This window comes from Eriocheir sinensis, chromosome 26 (assembly GCF_024679095.1).
Source record: "Eriocheir sinensis breed Jianghai 21 chromosome 26, ASM2467909v1, whole genome shotgun sequence".
Classification (NCBI taxonomy): Eukaryota; Metazoa; Arthropoda; class Malacostraca; order Decapoda; family Varunidae; genus Eriocheir; species Eriocheir sinensis.
The window spans coordinates 3,209,760-3,231,432 of NC_066534.1; the positions used below are offsets into that span (position 1 = coordinate 3,209,760).

General features: G+C 43.3%; 1 protein-coding gene across 17 annotated transcripts in view; it reads right to left on the reverse strand.

Moving 5' to 3' along the window:
• LOC127003706 (AT-rich interactive domain-containing protein 1B-like) overlaps positions 1–21,673 on the reverse strand; it is a 202,630-nt gene that overhangs the window by 167,505 nt on the left and 13,452 nt on the right. For 13 of the 17 annotated variants that reach the window (XR_007757356.1, XR_007757354.1, XR_007757352.1 and 10 more), the window contains exon 2: positions 4,248–4,411. The exons of 1 other annotated variant lie outside the window; for it this stretch is intronic. Coding sequence is in view for 4 of the 16 variants with exons in the window: in XM_050870642.1 (XP_050726599.1) it covers positions 4,248–4,411 (164 nt within the window). In the remaining 12 variants the exon portion in view is untranslated. Of the gene's footprint in view, positions 1–4,055; positions 4,412–21,673 lie in introns of those variants that run through there. 3 more of the 17 variants (XR_007757359.1, XR_007757355.1, XR_007757358.1) reach the window with 2 other exon arrangements.

The window sequence follows — 21,673 nt, forward strand, 5'->3', positions numbered from 1 at the left end:
GCAGCACAGACCATTTTAGCCCCTAAGGGACTGCTGGCAGGAATTCCCGTTCAGGCAGAGAAAGGCAGAAAGGCGGGGTACGGGAATTCCCGTCTTGCAGTTTCCCACCAAGATTTGTACTTCCCAACATCATATCTCCGCCGTGCTGCAACCGAGGAACTTCTAGTTCCTTTTCATCATGTAAATAAAAGATTGGCAATGTAAAAAAAGCACTATAAACTATTGTTTTTGTCTGAAATTGCCACACCCCGATGAAGGACAACTATTTAGCCAAATTTTATGAACGTGGCACGTGCTCTGGGAGCACAAAATCGCCCTCTAGCCCGTCTTTTAGGGGTTAAAGCATCACTTGCTGGTATGAAAACTTTGTCATCATTAGAAACAAAAAAGTGAAATGATGCCATTTGTCAATATTTTGTTGAAAAAAGGACATATTAAGAAATTCTGTCGCATGCAACGATGCTAAGTATCTAGAGAAACATTCCTAATGAACTGTAGATCTCGTAATGTGTTGTCCTTGATGAGTGACAAAATGGGAAATAGTGTTAGTTCATCTGGTCATATGGGCAAGAAAGAGTGCTCTGGCATATCATAGGAGGGATGTGCTATACGGTCTTGAGATTTTGGGGTTGTTCTTGAATGACAGACGGTGCCTTAGGCTACTGGTGGACTTCATTCTTTTGGCGGCTTCCATTCAATACCCACACGTTATCCACACGCCAACCTGACAAATGTGGGTGCAACCGAGGCCGTCTCTATGTAAAGGCCCGCCTGCACTTGGGCATGTGAGCTTGCTGTAACATCATCAATAGATCAATAGAAACATTGGTTGGTTGATCAGTGTGCGAGCAGCCACCGTACAGTAAGGGTCAGTGCTCCGCTCCGCTGGGCATCAATTCATCTCGCTTTTCTTTAAAATTGGATTTCATAAAAGGTAAGGATGTTAAATGTTTGATAGTAAATCTAATGTATTTACATAATTTATTTAGTAGTGCTGCTCCACATGTTTGCCACTTGGTGCTAAAGGTTCGCATTTCATCCTTGCCGTATGAGTCAAGCCCTAGTTTTGGAGAGATATTTTCAGGCTCAAAAAGTTAATTTGTATGCTGCAATTTACTGTAACTTGATGACTAACTGTAATATTTTTGGCCACTGCGAGTTTAAAAAGAAACTGACAAACACTGCATCGACGCTGCCAACACCGCGTCTGTTTAAATGTGTCATCTAAGCAGCTGCTTGTAGTCATCATTCAGTTTTTATTACCCATCTGATATTTTTATTATCTAATTTTTATTGAAAGAAATATTCATTGAAAATTATTCACAGTCGTATAAGCTTAAGCACCTGGGGTCAAAAAAGAATCGTGGGCACTTCATGACTGTCGTCAAAAGTGCATTCTTTTTTTATATGTAATGAAAGTCCTTGAAGTAACTTGTTGTAGCTATTTTTCTTAAAGTGTTGCTTGAGTGTGCTGAACAAAGTGTGGTAAAGTCCAGGGCAAGTAATGAACACTGAATATTGACAGACCTAGTGCGACAAATGCCCGGGCACAGGCCGTGCCCCCCAGACAGTAGTGATTCCTTTCTGGACTTCTGCGGTTCCTGGACACGTGCTTCCCCCCATTAGTAGGAGAAATTGAGGATCGAGTGTACTCTCTAATTGCATTTTTCAACTGAGTTACATTTAAATATGACAAATCAAAAGAAAAAAGAAAAATACAACCCAATACCCCCCCCCCCCCACCCCAAACATTTTTTTTTAACCTGGGTGTTTTCCAACCCTGGCTCTTTCACTCACCTCACGTTCCATGCTTCCATAAAACTGCCATAAATTATATTAACTCGGTCACCTCCTCCATATTCTCTTCCCCCAGCACACTTCACTGTGCTAAATGCTCTAACTCTGCATGGCTTTGCAAAATCAGTGGTCTCCTCTTTTGCCCTCTCAAATACCATAACCTTACTCTTTTTGGCATTCACTTTCAGCTTTCTCCTCTTATACACCCTGTCAAACTCATCCACTATCCTTTGCAGCATCCCCTCATTCTCTGGTAACAATACTGTATCATCTGCAAACAGGCCTACCACCAAAGATTCCACTGTACCTCTCACTTTCAGCCTTGGACCTGGGTCCCCCACTCTGGCTTTCATTTCTCTCATACAATTGTCCATGTACACCAAGGGCGGGCACCCTTTTCGAAGGGGGGACCAGATGAGACTTTCAGGAGCAGGCTGCGGGCCGGAGTGAGAAACAAGGACCCCAGAGTAAAAAAAAAGTGAAAAGTTAAAAACATAAAGATCAGTGAGACAGTTGGTTCTGCTTGCTATGAAGAAGTGTTTCAGTGTCACTGAGGTGGAGGTCTGAGAATTGGGAGCAAAGTTGAGACTTCGTGTCCTTCACTTTGAAGAGCAACTCACACCAATAGATGCAGCAAGGCAAGGACAACTGAGCACATTTCAACCTCAACCAGGTTGCGTGCATGTCTGTCAAGAGAACGTCTTTGCCTTGCAGCTTCACACTGCGGGCGTTCAGATGCGCAGTGATGTCCGTGAGTAGGCACAGGCGAGTGCACCATTGCGGGTCAAAGTGATCAGTGGGAGGAAGATGCTTCTGACGGAAGGAAGTGGCGATCTCATGCTTTAGGTCGCACACACGCTCAGCATCGCTCCATGAGAAGACTTTCAGCCTGTCCTTTATTGCTTAAATTAAATAGGACAACCAGATCTTATAAAGGGCAGACTGTTTATAAAAGGACAGACCTTGCAACTCTAGTAGAGTGAGGTGAGGAGTGCAGGCCTGAAAACAGTATTTGCCACCAGATGCTGTTTGGCTTTTTTTCTGGGGTTTCGCGGGCTGGATTGTAATGTTACTGTCTAGTAGGATGGCGAACTGGACGCTAGGTCATCATGGGCTAGATACGGCCCGAGTGCCAGAGGTTGCCCGCCCGATGTACATATTAAAAAAACATGGTGACATCACACACCCGTCTCACACCCACACCATCCGCAAAACTCTCACTCAACTCACCATTCACGCGCACAGAGGCACTCACATCTTTATATAAGGATCTGATCCCCTCAAGCAAATGCCCTCCCACACCATGTATCCTTAGAACATCTCATAAACCCTTCCTGTCATTTGCCTTTTCTAGGTCCATGAAAGCAGCAAACAGCTTCCACTCCTTCATCAGGTACTATTCAACTAGCATTTTCAGTGCAAATATTCGATCTACACAACCCCCCCCTTTCCTAACCCTCCTTTATTCATCACCTTCACTTTTTTCCAATTATTTTCTTCATCCTCTTATTTAAAACCCTTCCATACACTTTTCCTGCCACACTTATTCCTCTGTAACTATTACTTTCACCTTTGTTTCCTTTTCCTTTGAACAGCGGCACAACAATAGCCCTTCTCCAGTCATCTAGCACCTCACCCTATTCCCATCCATAACATCCATTTAACAACTACATCTCCTCCATACTTGTATAATAAATGATCAAATTTTAAGATTCACTCAACTTCCATTTACATTTCACCTATTATTACGAAATCTTTAAATTAAGTTTTGGTAAAGCAAAAAATAAAATTGGTCAACAAATTCTTTTTTATCAAATTTTAAATGGGGCAGTTCCTTTTTGGAAAACAGATACCATTAAAATTAAAAAAATGATGACACCTTACCATCAAAACAACCAGAGACCAATCAACATGATAAATAAATGAAGCTGGCTTTTTTTAAGATAATGTCAGCATATTCTTCAATGAATTGATGACCATAGTTACAAAATGAAGAAACCACATTTACATTTTGTCAAGTGACCAATCTAATAGTGGTAATGTTTCATTTACTACAAAGCAGTCAGTTTTACCTAAAGAGATCTTAATTGCTTTTAGATACTTTCTAACAAAAATAACCATAACAAGCTGACTGAGTTATTTTGGTTTAATTTTTTGGTAAGTATTCAAAATTTAAATTTACTTTCTTGCAAATACAGAATCTTTATATAAATTCCACTATCTATTAGCAAGGACAGAGTAAACAAGTAAACACTTACTCTAAATAACTCCATGCAAAAGCATGCACATCCTGAAGCTGTTCATTCTATGTCTCTCTTGGTTAAGTACTTGTGAACTGGTTTGGGTGCTGAGATCCTGGTACAAAAAGGCTCATAACAACAAACACTGATCACTTGAAGCCAAGCTGCACAGATTCAGACACCAAAACACTTCACAGAAGGAGGCAGTACTTTGAGTTGTAAGGGCTGCTGGGATGCAGTGGGTAAGGTGGCTTGTGCTGGGGTAAGATGGGTGCAGGGTGATGAGGTACAAGGTGACACATACCAGGCTCAGGATCGTCGTAGGGCTGTTCGTCATCAGACTCGGTGCCAGAGTCCCGATCTTCACTGCCAACCTATCAGTAAGAAACTTTGTTATTCCAAACTGTATCACAATGAACATGTCTTATCTTTCAAATTTCTTCTCAAATCAAAATCAATTACCTGTGTGATTTTATACATAAGGCACAATCGACCATATCTTCCACTTTTTCTTGTACTATTCTTAAATGTGAGGGCTGAGTCATAAATGTCAATTAATTTGACAAATTACAGTAATGACAACAGTATATTACACATTAGAAAAATCCTAGAAATTTCCCTTATACCAATAAAAAATTGCTGGTTAACTAAACTTTATATGTACAGTCAAACCTTAGTTTATGAGTGCCTTAGTTAACAAGTGTTTTGATTTAAGAGTAGGAAAAAATCACAAACCAGGTCTTGGTTTACAAGTGCTGACTTGGTATACGAGCATTGTTTGTACAAGCCTTTTTTTTTTATTTGTCGCCACCTCAAAGGTGGGGACACGGGCTATATTTAGGCCGTTGGGGTCAAACGTGTACGTCCCTCCAAGGAGGGACCACAGACCCTTGCCGGGTGACAGTTCATGAAGAGGATGGGCGTATGACGAAAGACCAACTCTATCTTTATGGGTAGGCTCTTTATGGGTAGGCGGTGGCTGAACGGATAGCAAGACGGCCCTGTGTTCAGGAGGACGCGAGTTCAATCCCCGACCGGTGCCACCAAGCTGGGATTTTTCAGCCACCACCGAGTGGCTTAAAACTACCCACATGCTGTCCAGAAGACTACCCATCAACCCGGACTCTAGATTCTAGGATTAAAGATGAGCTCCGGGAGGGCAGCATGAGCCAATGCAAGATGGCGCCACTATAAACACTCGCCTGCGCCAGAACGGGCTGGGCCGACCATCAGGACCCACCGGGAAGAAGCCTTGGACCGACCATCAGGATCCACCGGGGAGAAGCCTACTGGCGCAATAGGCCAAGACGTAAAAAAAAAATAATAAATAAATAAAAATAAAAAAATAAAAAAATCGGCTGACATCAGCCTAGCTGCCCAAGTTGGTCTTTCGACAAGGACTGGCGTTTTTTTTTTTGTACAAGTCGAAGACATGAGCGTGGGTTCCCTTTGTTCGCTGCAAGACGAGAGTGCTCAATGAGGAGAACAATGGGAATAGTCTCAGTTAGGGTTGCCATCTTGAGCTAAAAAAATATGGAACGCAACATCGTATTCTCCAATATAGACTGAATCCATATGGTATGGAATGGGTGTCAACTCTAAACTTTCTCCAGCCTGCAATGATTGACAGCTGCTGCTGGTAAAGGCAGGAGGAAGGGGGAGGAACGTTATGACACATATTTTACACATATTTCAGGACGACCCTTCACAAACATAATTTTATGGACTGGTTTTGTGGTTCACCTAAAAATGCGCTCACTACAGTTTTACAATACTGAATTTTATCTACGTAACTATTCACACAGCCAAATATGGAACATATGGCATTCCATATTTCAAGAAAAGAGTGGCTTGTTGGTAACCCTAGTCTCAATCTGTGTTGTAAACTCGTTGAGATAATATCTGTGCACTCGTGCCCGATTGCATCTGTGCTTTGGTGCGCGGTTTTAGTGTTTTCAGCACTACAGTGTGTTCTTTGTGCTTTAACAATGTCCCCAAGAAAAATGGTTGAAAGGGATGGTGCTGCAAAGAAGAAAACAGGAACGGCAGATACTATGCTTGCAACAGGAATAGGGTGTGAGCCTCAGTGGCTTGTATGCCCTCCTAGATGTGACTGTGACTCCCATCCACCCTCCATCTCGGACGATACGCCGGGTTAGCTTCATGTGATGGTCGAATGTAGTTCCGGTGCCTCGAGAATAGAGAAACTGTGGTTTCTAAACCCCAGGGTGAAGCCTACACCTCAAGCGTAATTAGCGTTTGCGGAAATTTCCATAACGACCGTAACAAAATTATGTGCTTTATATTATTTATTATTGCTATTGGTTACTAAAATTACTTTAATTCTGGAAAAAATAACATGTAAGATGATTTTTATATAAATATTTTTTTGAGATATGGTATGCATAAATGGGATTTACATTAATTGAATTCAATGGGGAAATACGTTTTGGTTTACGAGTGTTTTGGTGTGCGAGCAAAATTCCAGAATGAATTAAACTCATTGACCAAGGTATGACTGTATATTGTTGATGATTTCCTGTAAATAACTTATACACTAAGACATCAATAATTCAACATGGAAAAGTTCCAGAAAAAAAGTGTTAAATCATTTTTATGTTAAATCAAAGGGGCAATGTGGCTTCACTCATTCCCTGTTTACAGCTTGAGAATCCCCCTGTGCAAGACTCCATGCAGCTACCCTTCCAGACCCAAACCCCTATAAGGATCAATCAATTTGCCCCAGCTATGAGTTATGTGAGCATTCCTTTGGTCTCCTCCACTCATGGTTATCTTGTACAGAAATAACCCTACCAGAGGGATTGATGTCTAAGAAGCATGTCACATCCCCAAATACAGGTTGAGAATCCCTTATCCAAAATTCCTGGGATTTTGGATTTTTTTTTTTCGAATTTTTTTTTGATGAAATAAAATAAAAAAAAAAAAAAAAGGGATTATTCACGAGAGGAGAGCTTTTATTAATTTTGAGAGACTGCCTGCCCTATGGCAAAACAAAAATGATGCTGTTTAATAATGGAGACAGTATTTTTCATCAAGAAAAGAAAAAGATTGGGCTTTGCCTGTGCCTGTTGCGCTGCCTGCCACCCCCACAGCCGCAAAAATAAATAGCTCTTGAGGTTCATCTCTTTTTTTCTCTTTCTATATTTCCACTCACCGCTCAACAACACATCAGTGACCAAACAAACACAATTAATGTTTTTCCTCCGGTGTGTATGCATATTGAACAGTTGTGACTTATTTCTGCGAGGAGGTATTTCTCGCAACCCTGACCCGCGTATAATGGACCGTTGCTGCCACGTCCCGTCCTGCGCTGTGTTACACATTTTCGCCACCCCACGCTGCCCACACTCAAGTCTTCAACTTGTACAAAGAGACATGCCAGTCCTCATCGAAAGACTGACTTGGTCAGCTAGGCTGACATCAGCCGATAAGAGTCGGTCTATCGACATCTTCCCTTCCCCTTCATGAGCCGTTACCCGGCAAGGGTCTGTGGTCCCTCCTCGGAGGGACGTACGCGCTTGACCCTGACTGCTTCCATATAGCCCATGTCCCGACCCGTGAGGTGGTGAGGGGGAAAAAAAAAAGTCATGTCAGCATTCAAAAAAACCTTCGGATTATAGAATTTCGGATAAAGGATTCTCAACCTGTAGCTGGAAATTGGTGCCCACAAACTAAGTTAGTGACAGGCCTCGATTTAGTTTCATGGAAGTCACTGGTTCGGTATGAAGTCATTCCAGTGATACCCAAAGATCCTGAGAAGCCACTCCATACCAAAGGCATCTACATGCCTCTACAAACCATTATTCAGTGTCCATGTCTCACAGCCATACAGTAAGACATGGACCACAAGTGACAAAGATTCAAATCACTGTCTGCTTACAGAAATACCAACAACACCATATATAATAAAACCCCAACTATCCGGAAACCAGAATTATCCTGCAAAAAATCTATCTATCTACATCTCTGACACCTGCTCCCTCATGGGACCTTCCCTCAAGGGAGTGGCTGCAGTAGAAGTGTCTCTATCTCTCCTTGTTCTGGCACTCCCTCTCAGCAAACTCAATCCTGCTACTTCAAACTCTCTTGCTCCAATACTCACACCCTATTGATCCACTTCACAGGTGGTTTTCCCCTGACATTCCCTCCCTCAATCCTTTCCTATATACACTCTCTTCACAAATTCATTCTCCTTCATTCTAATCATATGTCCAAACCCATCTCAGCGTACCACACTTCACCCATTTGACCACTCCAAAATCCACTCCTTTCGCTGTCACACCCATACCAACCTCTCATACATGCTTTCATTACTCTCTCCATCCCATCCTGAAACACAGTAGCACTTCTTATATAACTCATTTCCAATGCACATATTCTTGATTGCTGTGCTGCATTCCATATCCACTTCTCTGATGCATATGACAGAGTTGGCAGGATAATACTGTTCCTTATTCCCATCTATACCTTCATGTTCACAGTTCTCCCTCTCATAACTCTCTAAAATGCACCTACTACCTTTCTAATTTTCATTGCGCTTTCCCTCACATTCCATATTTCCATGCTTCCTTCCATAAGTCTGTCCCAAAATATTTGATCTCAGTCACCTCCTTCATTCTCTCTTCTCTCACCTTATCCTACACTTCGTTGTGCTCGAAACTATGTACGACTTTGCAAAATCAGTGGTCTGCTCTCTTGCCCTATCAAATACAGTCGACTCTCGATTAACGCGAGGGTTACGTTCCTGGAGATGTCGCGTTTTTTAAAATCGCGTCATTTAAACATAATTTCCCCATAGGAAACAATAGTAATTGGGGGGGTTACGTTCCTGGACACAGGGAAAGTCTGCCTATTGTCGTACTCAGCCGCTTATGTTTCCCAACTTCCTACCCCCAAACTGTCTTCTGGGCTCCAATAATGAAACTAATTTATAGTTATCATTAAAAGCGAGATTCTGATGTTTCTTGGCAATAGTTAGGCATCAGAAACTGGTAAATACTGTGCTCTGAGTATGATAATCTGGCAACGGTGCCCCGCTCTCCCTCCTCACCCTGTCTTTCCACCTCCTGTGAGGAGGTGGAAGGACGTTTGCATGCCACTGCCAACAAAATGCAGTGTACGTATTCCAGAGAAACGTTCCACTCACAGTGCTGCCTAGCTTCAGAAAAAAAAGTGGCGTCACACAGGGCAAATTTCTCCCAACATGTTGGTCGTTTTTGTTGGCTGTTGGGCAAAATGAACAACAACCAACAAGATTTGGTGGGTCGGGAAGGATGGACAACAGTTGTGACGTCAGAATGGTTGGGAGGAAACGGGGTCAAATGACATTTGTGCTATAAGCTGTAAATGTAAATTGAAAATCAATCATCATACATATTTACTCAAATTGTCAATGATAAAACTCCAAAAACTGACGTACGTGTGCAAGTATGTGTTAGTGATTTATTTGTCCACTGTGCAAAGTTATTTATAACACTCAATTGATTGTGATGGTATGCTGGGCGGAGTCTGTGCCTGGCTTGAGGTAAACAAACTGTTGCTTCTGCAGGCGTAGCACATGCTTCATTATGTGCAATGCAGCAGCACAATTTTCTAAAACCTCAATATCCTTCCGATTCATGGTAAAGTGGCAGGAGAGATGCTGGCGTGGTGTTTGTTGTTGTTGGAGTGCGGCGTCAGCACAACAGTTCAGGGTCAGTACAGTGTGATGCACAACATTGTTGTTTGGCGATAATCACCAACAAAAACGAGCAACATGTTGGGAGAAATTTGCCCTGTGTGACACCGCCTTGAGGAGAAAGACAGCGTCTCCGCGCGGTGACGTCATCAATGAAACTCGTGTTAAATCGAAAATATCGCGTTAGTTAAACGTATCTCCTTAAATATCAACTCATTTTGATAAAAAACATGTTATTTAAACTCTTGTTAATCGAGAGGTGACTGTACCATAACTTTTCTCTTTCCAGCATTCACTTTCAGCTGTCTCCTTTTATACACCGTGTCAAACTCATCCACTATCTTCTGTAGGGTCCCCTCATTCTCTGCCAAATATTCTGTATCATCTGTAAAGTGGCCTGCCACCAATGACTTCTCTGTACCTCTCACTTTCAGCCTTCGAACTAGCTCCCTCACTCTGACTCGTTTCTCTCATACAACTCTCCATGTACACATTTAGAAGCAATGGTGACATCACACACCTCTGTCTTAAGCCCACACCAACACCAAAACGCTCCCTCAACTCACCATTCACGCACACTGAGGCACTTGCATCTTTATAGAAGGATCTGATCCCCTCAAGCAAATGCCCTCCTAAACCATATATACTTAGAACATCTAATAAACCATTCCTGTTAACCCTGTCATATGCTGTCTCCGAGTCCATAAAGCATCAAACAGCTTCCTATCCTTCTCTAGGTACTTTTCAACAAGCATTTTCAGTGCAAATATCTGATCTACATAACCCCTCGCTTTCCAAAAAAAACTTTGTTCGTTACCTACACTCTTCTTAGTTATTTTCTTCATCCTCGCATTTAAAATTCTGCCATACACTTTTCCCGCTAGTCGGGTTTTCATATTTTATCAATCTTTTTAATTTTTATTTTTGGCTACATATACAAATAAAATCGATAAAAAATTATGAAAATCTGAGCAACATAAGGTTAGAAATACCTGCTTTGAACTGCTGTTTACTATCGTTTTCCGCCACACCAGCAGCACTGCACCCCTACCCTCACAGAGTCTAAAGAACACTTGGAATCTTTGCCTACACAACAGCGCCCCTCAACCAACCCACTCAGCTCCCCAACCAGTTCATTTTTTAATGCCTCACCCTGCCCCCTCCTCCCTCAAAACACACTGCTCCCCAAACCACCTAATTTGCTTACGCCTCATCCAGCCTCCACCCCTCCCTCAACATGAGTGGATCCCCAACAGCTAATTCACTTCATCCCTTTCACTGGTAAACTCTAGAACAGCCCTCCTTTGTCTGTATTTCCTCCTGCCTATCTCCTTCAAGGGGAGAGTATCAAGACACCTCTCCACATGAAATTGAGCTCTGTTTTGGCCACATATCATTACTTGCTGTTATAGGAGCAGTGATTAGCTGGCTTTTTTTTTCTTCTCATGTATTTTTCCCCTTGAGCTGCTTCCCTTACTGTAAAAAAAAAAAAGGATTTAAAAAAGAAAAAAAAATGTGTATACATACTCTATGTGGTCTTCTTGAATGACCCACCATTCTTGAGACTGTTTTTTACCACCCTCCCATAATCCACCAGAGCACTCTATCTTGTCCATATGATTGGATGAACCAACACTATTTCTCACTTTGTCAGTCATCAATGACAACACGCCTTAATTTAGTCACAGTTACGGGATCTACAGTCCATTAGGTGTATTTCAGTAGCTACTTAGCATTATTGCATGCGATGGAGTTTCTTAAGACGTCCTTTTTCTCTACAAAATATTGATAAATGGCATCGTTTCAATTTCTCATTTCTAACGATGACGATAATGTTTTCATACCGGTAAGTTCTTACTTATCATAGAGTGATGCTTTAAAATGGTCTGTGGTGCAACAGTAACACAACAGTAACCTCGTTAACTCTATGTTTACCCCCACCTGGCAGGGTTACCCATAGGAAGCTCAGGAAATGGTCATCGCCATAAGCCTATGGAGGTGCGGCCAGCAAAACAGTGGCTGTACCCAGCCCCGCCACAGCTTGCGCAGGACCCCCAATTTTTGCCAAGAATTTGGGGGAATTCTTTAAAATCTGACACACCAGAACAAGAAATGCAAGAGTTTCGCAAGATTTGGGGTTAATTCTTAGTCAGTCTAGGGTAATTCTTGACCGCCAGATGACGGCTCTTGTTTCAGTCCGCATTGTAAACTCGTTGAAAATAGCATCCGTGCGCTTGTATCATGTTTTCAGCAAAAGTCATCGAAAAATACACTTTGAAACTGAGAAAAAGTCATAATGGATGTTTTATAGAAAATTTTCTGCCGCACCCTTCTGTGAAATCTGTTTCTTTCTAGGTTGTCACATTTGGCTGGAATTCCATGATTCCTGAAAAATTCCAACATTTAACTGGTGCAACGTACAGAAAAAAATATTGAAGAAAAGTTGCTCATTTTATCACAATGGAGTCTGAAAAATATAGTTTATAATCTTTGACGAGGAAATTTACTGCCTACAGAGAGGCAAAGTTGTGGTGAAACTCAATAGATAATTTTGGTAATTTTTTGTATTTTTTTCATTCTGGAATGAATCTTATTGAATAAAAGTTGTAGAAAATCATCCGTATAACTCAACTGTGAAATCAGATTATGATTTGGACTGACCGTTTGGGTGGAATTCCACGATTCCCAAAAAATTTCAACTTTTTGCTGGTGCATCGTACAGGAAAACTTATTGAAGAAAAGTTGCTCATTTTATCGCGATGAAGTCTGAAAAATATAGTTTATAATCTTTGACCTGGAAATTTACTGCCTACAGAGAGCCAAAATTGCAGTGAAACTATTTTTTTTTTTTTTTTTTTTTCAACGATCACAAGCGGGCAGACTAGAACAAAACCAGGCAAATTAATACTTTTAATGCTGTGTATTCTCACAGCGCGCATGCATGGTGGACAGCAGAATGACTAATTTCATCGGGGAGATATTTCTCGCAACACCGGCCAGTGTAGTGGACCTTCTTCTTCTTCTTTTGACCTGTAACGCTTTGTATCGCTTCTTAGGTCCTTCTTCTCCACACTTTTATACTTCACAACATGCACTTAGGGCCGCTTTCACAGTAATTTTGTTTGTTTTGATCGTTACCAATGGCGGCGATCACCGCTATTGCATTTCCACGTGAAACTGGCCGATCAGGTAGTGGCGGCTGCGGGGTTAGCTGCCACTACCCCATCGGTCAGTTTAACGTGAAATACTAAGCGGCTATCGCCGCCATTGGTAACAATCAAAACAAACAAAGTGACTGTGAAAGCGGCCCTAAGTTACTTAACAGTGCGCACTTATACACTTCACCCTGAACTTAGGTGTTTTTCTGTCCTTTTCTTTCCCTGATTTTGCTTTTCTATGCCCTTTTGCTATTTTTCACTAATACTTTTCACCGTTGCTGCCATGCATTACAGGTCAAAAGAAGAAGAAGAAAAGGAAAACAACACCGGGAGACCTACAATTTTCATAGACTTGATAAAAAGATTTTTGGACTGTGGTTCCCCAGCACGGGGTGTTCTCTTATCTTGTTAATCAAGTAGTAAGCAAAGCAGCTCTGCCAGTCCATTTTACGAATCTCTTGGTGGGCCATCTTCCACTGCTCCTCACTCCTCAGCCACTGCCGTCGTCTGTTTGTTTACATACAGCCATTCAGTACCCACGTACCCACGCTCGTACTCACAACCGTTTTCCATTCATAAGGACAACCAACAACTCGCTCGTGGTTGGGCATACGGGCAACTGCGGTTGCCCATAGCCCCAATGGTTGGACACCGCCTATTAAAGTAGCACGCATGACGCCGATGGTAGGTAAACGTGACCCGAATATGTCAAAGTGACCTGAACATGTCAAAATAACGCGAAAGTCGTGATGGTAAGTATTTAGGACTAAGCGCTAAACTCGAGGATCGCGAAACTCGGATAGCGCGAAACTCAAGAGGTTACTGCATATATATATGTATATATATATATATATATATATATATATATATATATATATATATATATATATATATATATATATATATATATATATATATATATATATATATATATATATATATATATATATATATATATATACACACACTTGTAACTCGATTTACGCAAGCTTGGTTTACGCGTTTTTTAAATAACGCGGGGTCCAAAATCCAAATAAATGCTTCATTTACACTTTTTCTTCACTTATACGCAATAGTTTTTGGAGTGGCCACCAGACGTCTCACACAACTGGACTCACACGGCACCGCGGCCACACAGCTGAGCTCAGTTCTTTCTGCGCGCCACTTGAACAACAATACAGTACCCACGCTGCCTCGCTACTCAACAACAACAACACCCTCGCTGCTGTGCTACCACGAGGGGAAGGGCAGCCAGAGAAGGAACCACGAGAGGGAGAGGAGTCAGAGTGATACAGTAGGTAATAAAGGTACAAATTTACCTCTTGTTTGATTTACATTGTTTTTGATTTACGCCACATCTTCAAGGACACAATACTCGCGTAAATCAAGTTACCTGTGTATATATATATATATATATATATATATATATATATATATATATATATATATATATATATATATATATATATATATATATATATATATATATATATATATATATACAGTAGTCCCTCATATAGTACAGTTTCCAAGAGTAAGGTTTCGGTTCTATACAGATTGTCATAGAATTTTTTTTAGGATTTTTACATTTTCTGCTCGTTGCACCAATTAGCCATGGCATGAGTGGCAACACTGTTCTACCAGACTTCCATCCATGCACAGCTTCTCAGTCCATGTGTGTCCACAGCATCAGGAACACTGTTCTGCCAGACTGAAACCTATGCACTTTCCCTAAGTCTGTGTGTGTGGACAACCTCAGCTATGCTTCTCCACTACCACATAACATGAACATGGGACCCAAAAGACAAGCCAAAACACCTGCTTAAGCACCCCAAAGCATTCAAGAAAGGTATTCACCTTGCAGAAGAATTCAGATTTAGGAGAAGTTACGTTTTGGTGTGAGTTACGTTGCAGTAGGGAGAGCATACCACGTGAATCCGGGTCCCGCCTGAGTCAGCTTCTACTCGCTGACCAAAGTTGCCAGTTATGCATTTTCTGTTGTTGTGTTACTACGCTTGGCAACGGAGCCATCCTGGCAGCGCTCCCTGATTGATTGATAGTTTATTATTGCAGGGGTCAGCGAGCGAGCCATGTCATACACTCACACACTCTCTTACTCTCTACCACAGTTTCTATTGCTCTCTAAATCATACTTGAAATAAGATACGAAAGGGTAATTATGGAGATTGACTTCGCGCCTCCAAAATACGACATTACGCCTCCATATTATATAGTTAAGGGACGCATATTTAAACTACTCCAACCAAACTTTAAATAACCTGACCTCTAACGAGGGGGCTTCGCACCCCCTCGACACTGCACTGTGACTGCAGCAGAAAATGCATAACTGGAAACTTGGGCCCACGGGTAACAGCTGAGCCAGGCGGGACCCGGATCCCGTAGGAGTGCCCAGGAGTATTTCTAGGGTGGACACTAATTTTATACGGATTTTCGAATGGTCCCTAACCCCCATACTATTTGAGGGACGACTGTATACAGTCGTCCCTCAAATAGTACGGGGGTTAGGGACTCAGGACCCCGTACTATTCGAAAATCCGTATAAAATTAGTGCCCCCCCTAGAAACACCCCTGGGCTGCGTTTGAGAGAGGGAATTGGGAATCGGTACATCCCGAGTGCTTTCAAACGGCTGACGCGGCAGCTCGAGTTGCCAACTCGGCACATCCGCTCCGCTCCCGCCTTTGAGAGGTGGAACGCCTCTGTGCTGTGATGACGTAATCAGCAAATATGGCAGCCCAAACAAACACATAAGTGCTTCCACTGCATCAGCGTACCCCATTTTGCTGCGAGTGAGATGCCATTACCAGAGCAACAAAGAAGCTTAGTAAAAGGACGGCCTTATCTTTACTCTTGCAGCACTCTTGGAGCATTAGCAGTTACTGCAGCAAGAATTTCTTTTACACTATGATAGATACAGCGAACACTGCTCTCATTCACATGGTATGCTCTCCCTACCGCAATGTAACTCATCCCAAAACGTAACTTCTCCTAAATCTGAATTCTTCTGCAAGATGAACACCTTTGGGGTGCTTTCAGCAGGTGTTTTGGTAGAACAGTGTTGCCACTAATGCCATGGCTACTTGGTGCAATGAGTGGGAAATTTAAAAATCCTAAAAAAATTCTTACATGACAATCCGTATAAAACCAAAACCGTACTATATATATATATATATATATATATATATATATATATATATATATATATATATATATATATATATATATATATATATATATATATATATATATATATATATATATATATATATATATATATATATATATATATATATATATATATATATATATATATATATATATGTATGTATGTATGTGTGTGTCACGGACTCAGCCATCTGCGCGTTTGGCCAATGGATTACACGCCACCGCTGGGTTGAAGTCTTTACAGTGCATGACGTACACCAAAAATGGAGCAACTACACCAGCACTATTACTACAGCTTACCACCACTTCTTCCCGCTGAAATCAAAAAGAGTGCACCCTTCAGACACGCCGTGGATTACACCCAGAATAAAATGTCTCATTGAACAGAGAAATGACGCCTTCCACACCAACCCTACACTACAAGCCCCTCCACAACAAAGTTATCCTGGAAATCAAATGAGCCAAAGCCACATACTACCCCCAAAAGATCCACAGCCTCAAGCAATCTAACATTGGGAAATGGTTCAAAAAAAAAAAAAAAAAAAAAAGAAGGCTTTGTGTGGACTCGACAACAACGCCCCCTCCATCCCGGGCGTATCTCACCTCCCGCCACCTGAAGCAGCCGAGGCAATCAATCTCCACTTCTTGGCCATCTGTCAGTCCCTCCCCTGCCTGGACCTGTCCTCACTCCCAGCTTACCTGCCTGCCCCATCACCACTCCCCACGGTTGAGGCCTATGAGGTCGCCAGGTCACTAAGCCGACTTAAGACTAAGCGATCCACCATGCCCACTGACCTCCCTATCAAACTGTACCAGGAGTTTGCCCCCGAGCTGGCCACCCCCCTCACCTCTATATTTAACACTTTCTTCCGTCAGAGCCAGTGTCCTGCTGATTGGAAAACAGCCCATGTTACTCTGATTCCCAAGACCACCACCCCTCAATCACTAAGTGACTTAAGGCCTATTTCTATCACCCCCATTCCCAGCCTCCTGTGTGAGGTCTTCATGTTCAAGTGGATATACACTCACCTTGTCCCCCTCATGGACCCACAACAGTAAGGCAATTAAGTCAACCTCCACCACACACTGTCTAATTAATCTCCTGGACTTTGCCTATAGAAACCTTGAAAAATACAAAACATCAGTTTCTCTTGCTTTTTATTGATTTCAAGAAGGCTTTTGACCTAGTTCACCATACCACAGTCATCAACAAAGCAATAAACCTAGGGCTGCACCCTAACCTGGTCTCCTGGCTGGTGGATTTCCTGCACCAGCACAGACAGGTGGTGAGATTCCAGGGAGTGGCCTCCCCTCCTCTACACCTTACTTGCGGGGTCAAAGATGGGCCCTTTGTGCTTTCTCATATTAATTAATGACGCGTTGACCCTCACACCCCACCGCTGGAAGTACGTGGATGACACCACAGTGGGAGTAACAGTCGACAACACCAACCCAGATTATCCTCACCTCCAGGAAACACTACACAACCTACACACATGGACAACACAAAACATGGTCACCATCAACGACACCAAAACTACTCTCCTACACATTAACACCTCCTCTGCCCATGTTGCTCCCCCTGTGGTGTCCATCAACGACACTCCCCTCCAGGTAGTTACATTTGCAAAGCTACTTTGAGTCACCCTGGACAGCAAACTCACATCGAAGCAGCATGTCTCTCAGTTCACCAGATCTGCCACCTAAAGTACCCTCTCGAGTTTTGCACTCGCTTCGTTCCGAAGATGTAGCGCTAAACTCGAGGATCGCGAAACTCAAGGTATTGAAAACACTGAAAAAGCACTTACTTGTTCCGATCCGTGGAATTTTTAATTTTTTTTTTTTTTTTTTTACATGTGGCTTATGGCACCGGTAGACTATCCATCTGGGCCTGATGGTCGGCCCTGAGCCCATCATGGCGCAGGCACCTGTTTAAAGTGGCGCCATTATAATTGGCTCATGCTGCCCCCCCAGAGTTCACTTTTTTTCCTCCTTTACATGCTCGTGATTCGCCAGGAGTCCGATGATGTCATCGCCAGCACTCACCCGATCAGCGGCCTCACTACCTTAAGGCGGTACGTGTCACAATGGCCGTTTTCCTGTAACAGTTATGGGTACGGGAACACCCATACGCCCATGCAGGAGCAAGTTGTTGGTTGTCCATAAGCTGGTGTCACACTGGGCCTTTTTCTTCCCCGAGCATTGGCGGCAGCTTGGCCATTGGCAACCGGCAAGTTTTGTGGGTGTGCGTCACACACATAAGGAAAATTAGAAGGGTGTGGGGGGGAGGAGCAGAAGGGAGTCAGGTCATGTCATGACACACACAGAGAAAGGGAAATGAGAAGGGTGAGGGGAAGGAGGGGCAGACGGGAGAATCAGGTCATATCCTGATCAAAGCCCTGATCTGATTCTCCTTTCTGGCCCTCCCTCTCCACACCATTCTCATTCCCCTTCTGTGTGTGTGTGTGTGTGACAAGTCAGGACATGACCTGACCCGAGTCAGGTCATGTTTTGGCCAAAGCCCAGATCTGACTCTCCTTTCTGCCCCATCCTCCCCACATCCTTCTCATTTCACCTTCTGTGTGTGTGTGTGCCACAAAAAAGAAAACAATAATAAAAAAAAGCCCGCTACTCGCTGGTCCTAAAAAAGAAACAAAAGAGGTGGCCGAAAGCAAGATCAAATACGGGAGGTGTCCTGATACCCTCCTCTTGAAAGAGTTCAAGTCGTAGGCAGGAGGAAATACAGATGAAGGAAGATTGTTCCAGAGTTTACCAGCGTGAGGGATGAAAGAGTGAAGATGCTGGTTAACTCTTGCATAAGGGGTTAGGACAGTATAGGGATGAGCATGAGTAGAAAGTCAAGTGCAGCGGGGCCGTGGGAAGGGGGGAGGCATGCAGTTAGCAAGTTCAGAAAAGCAGTCAGCGTGGAAATATCGATAGAAGATAGAAAGAGAGGCAACACTGCGGCGGAATTTAAGAGGTAGAAGACTATCCGTATGAGGAGGAGAGCTGATGAGATGAAGAGCCTTAGCCTCCACTCTGTCCAGAAGAGCTGTGTGAGTGGAGCCCCCCCACACAAGATGCTTACTCCATACGAGGGTGGACAAGGCCCCTGTATACGGACAGCTACTGTGCAGGGGAGAAGAACTGGCGGAGACGATACAGAACGCCCAGCCTCGAGGAAGGTCATGTCCTGACCAAAGCCCTGACCTGACTCCTTTCTGACCCTCCCTCCCCACACCCTTCTCCTTTCTCCATGTTTTCATCCTCTTATCTCACCTTTTATGCGAGGGGCTCGTAACCAGAGTGAAGCTACACACCTCTCGAGTCGGGGGCTCGAATGGTATTGAGGCTGCACCGAGTTGAACCAAATGCGACAGGGAGGAGGTGGCGTGAAGTTCAAATACGATTAACATGTTAATAAGCCCCCCCCCCCCCCCCTCCCCCTCTCTCTCTCTCTCTCTCGCCACAGCCACAATGTTTGGAGGAAAACATTCAGTGTGATACTACCTTTTAAGGTAGCGTGCGTGACTCCAATGGTAAGTAGACGTGACCCGTACATGTCAAAGCAGCACGAAACTCGGGATGGTAAGAATTTAGGACCAATCACAAAACTTGGATAGCGCAAAACTCGAGAGGGTACTGTATAAGTTATACCTGCCGAGGAGACTTAAAACGCTGGGGACCCCTGAGTGTGCGCTGGCGAGCGTGTACAACTCGTTCATCCTCCCCAAACTCACATACACATCCCCAGCGTGGTCTTCCTCCATTATCATCACTCAGCGCCGCCGATTTGAGCATGTCCAGAAGCAAGCCTGCAAAATCATCCTGAGCCCACACTACATCAACTACCAGGACGCCCTCGACTCCCTCCATCTCACCAGCCTACAACATCGTCATGAGACCCTTCGACACAGGTTCGCAACCAAGCTACTCCACCAGCCCAGACACAGACACATCCTCCCACCTGCAGTGAACCGCCCTCAGCACTCAGTGAGGCACTACAACATTCTTGCTCCGATACAGGCACGGACTGACCGCTATAAGAACAGCGCCATGCTCGTAATGGTCAAATTTATAAACAATGCAAATTAAGAGCAGCACTATTTGTATATATATTTTGCAATTGTTTTTCATTAGCACTCATTATTATTATTATTATTATTACTATAATTATTATTATTATCATTATTACTATTATTATTGCTATTATTATTTCCATTTTCATTATTATTATCTATCATATCGGGGAGGCGGTGGCTGAGTGGTTAGCGTGTCAGCCTTGCATTCAGTGCATTGTCCATGATGTGGGTTCAAATCCTCTGCTAACCACCTGGGATTTCTCAGGCACCACCGAGTGGCCTAAGACTACCCATATGCTGTCCTGAAGACCACCCATCAACCCGGACTCTAGAAGAAGCTGTACAACGCAAGTGAAATCAAGAATGAGCTCCGGGAGGCAGCATGAGCCAATAATAATAGCGCCACTATAAACACTCTCCCTTCTTCCCCGGGACCTCTCCTTCCCCACACACTTCTCATTACCCCTTCTGTGTGTGTGTGTGTGTGTGTGTGTGTGTGTGTGTATGTATTTCCAACTAGGTAAATACACACACACACACACACACACACACACAGAAGGGGAAATGGGAAGGGTGGGGGGAGAGAGGGGCAGAAGTGAGAGTCAGGTCATGTCCTGACCGAAGCCCTGACCTGACTCTCCCCACACCTTCTCCTTGTTTTTATTCTCTCTATCTCTCCCTGTTTCCTCCACTCCTTTTCCTTGTTCTCACTTCTTTCATCCTTTATCTGTATTTTTTTCTCACTCTGTTGCTCTCCTCCCTTTCACCTTCCCTGTATTTACCTAGTTGTGATATAAAGGAAGTGAGCTACACTCATATTGTCTTTTCTATTTGTATTCTTCCGCCCCGCTCAACAAACCAATTCCGATGCGAAGTTCATATTTACAAAGCAAATATCAAAAGTCGAAACAAGAATTATAGAATCATTTATTGGGACCGCGTTGTAACGACGAAACTTCGTAGGAAGTGATTATGAGAGTGTGGGAAAGGTCAATAGGAGTGTGGGAAAGGTTTATAAGGCCTTAAAATATATATAAATAATAAAATAAATATAAAGTCGCTACTTCGTGGATTTTCGCCTATCACAGGGGGTTCTGGAACCTAACCCCCGCGATAGCCGAGGGATTACTGTATAAGTATTAATATGCCACCCCCCAAACCCACCAACAACACCAGGCAGGCAAGCGGAGTGAGTTAAACACAGGGTAGTGAACCCAGAACAGCGTGAGACACACCTTCACAGGACGCCACACTCACAGCGCCCCAGAGCATAAGGGGAAGTAAGGCAGGAGCACACTAATTCCTCATTTAATAACAGGCTCCAAGCACCATACACTAGTCCTCTGGGCATAGTACAGATTATCCAGGGTCATGGAGAGGCAACAGGCTAGCACAGGCACGCAGAAGCAGGCAACAACTCGTGTGTCTCATGGCTTGTTCCTCCCGCAACTCTCTGTCCTCCGCAGCGTCTCCACTCCCCCGGGAGCCCGCCGCACCACCTAACGCCCCACTTC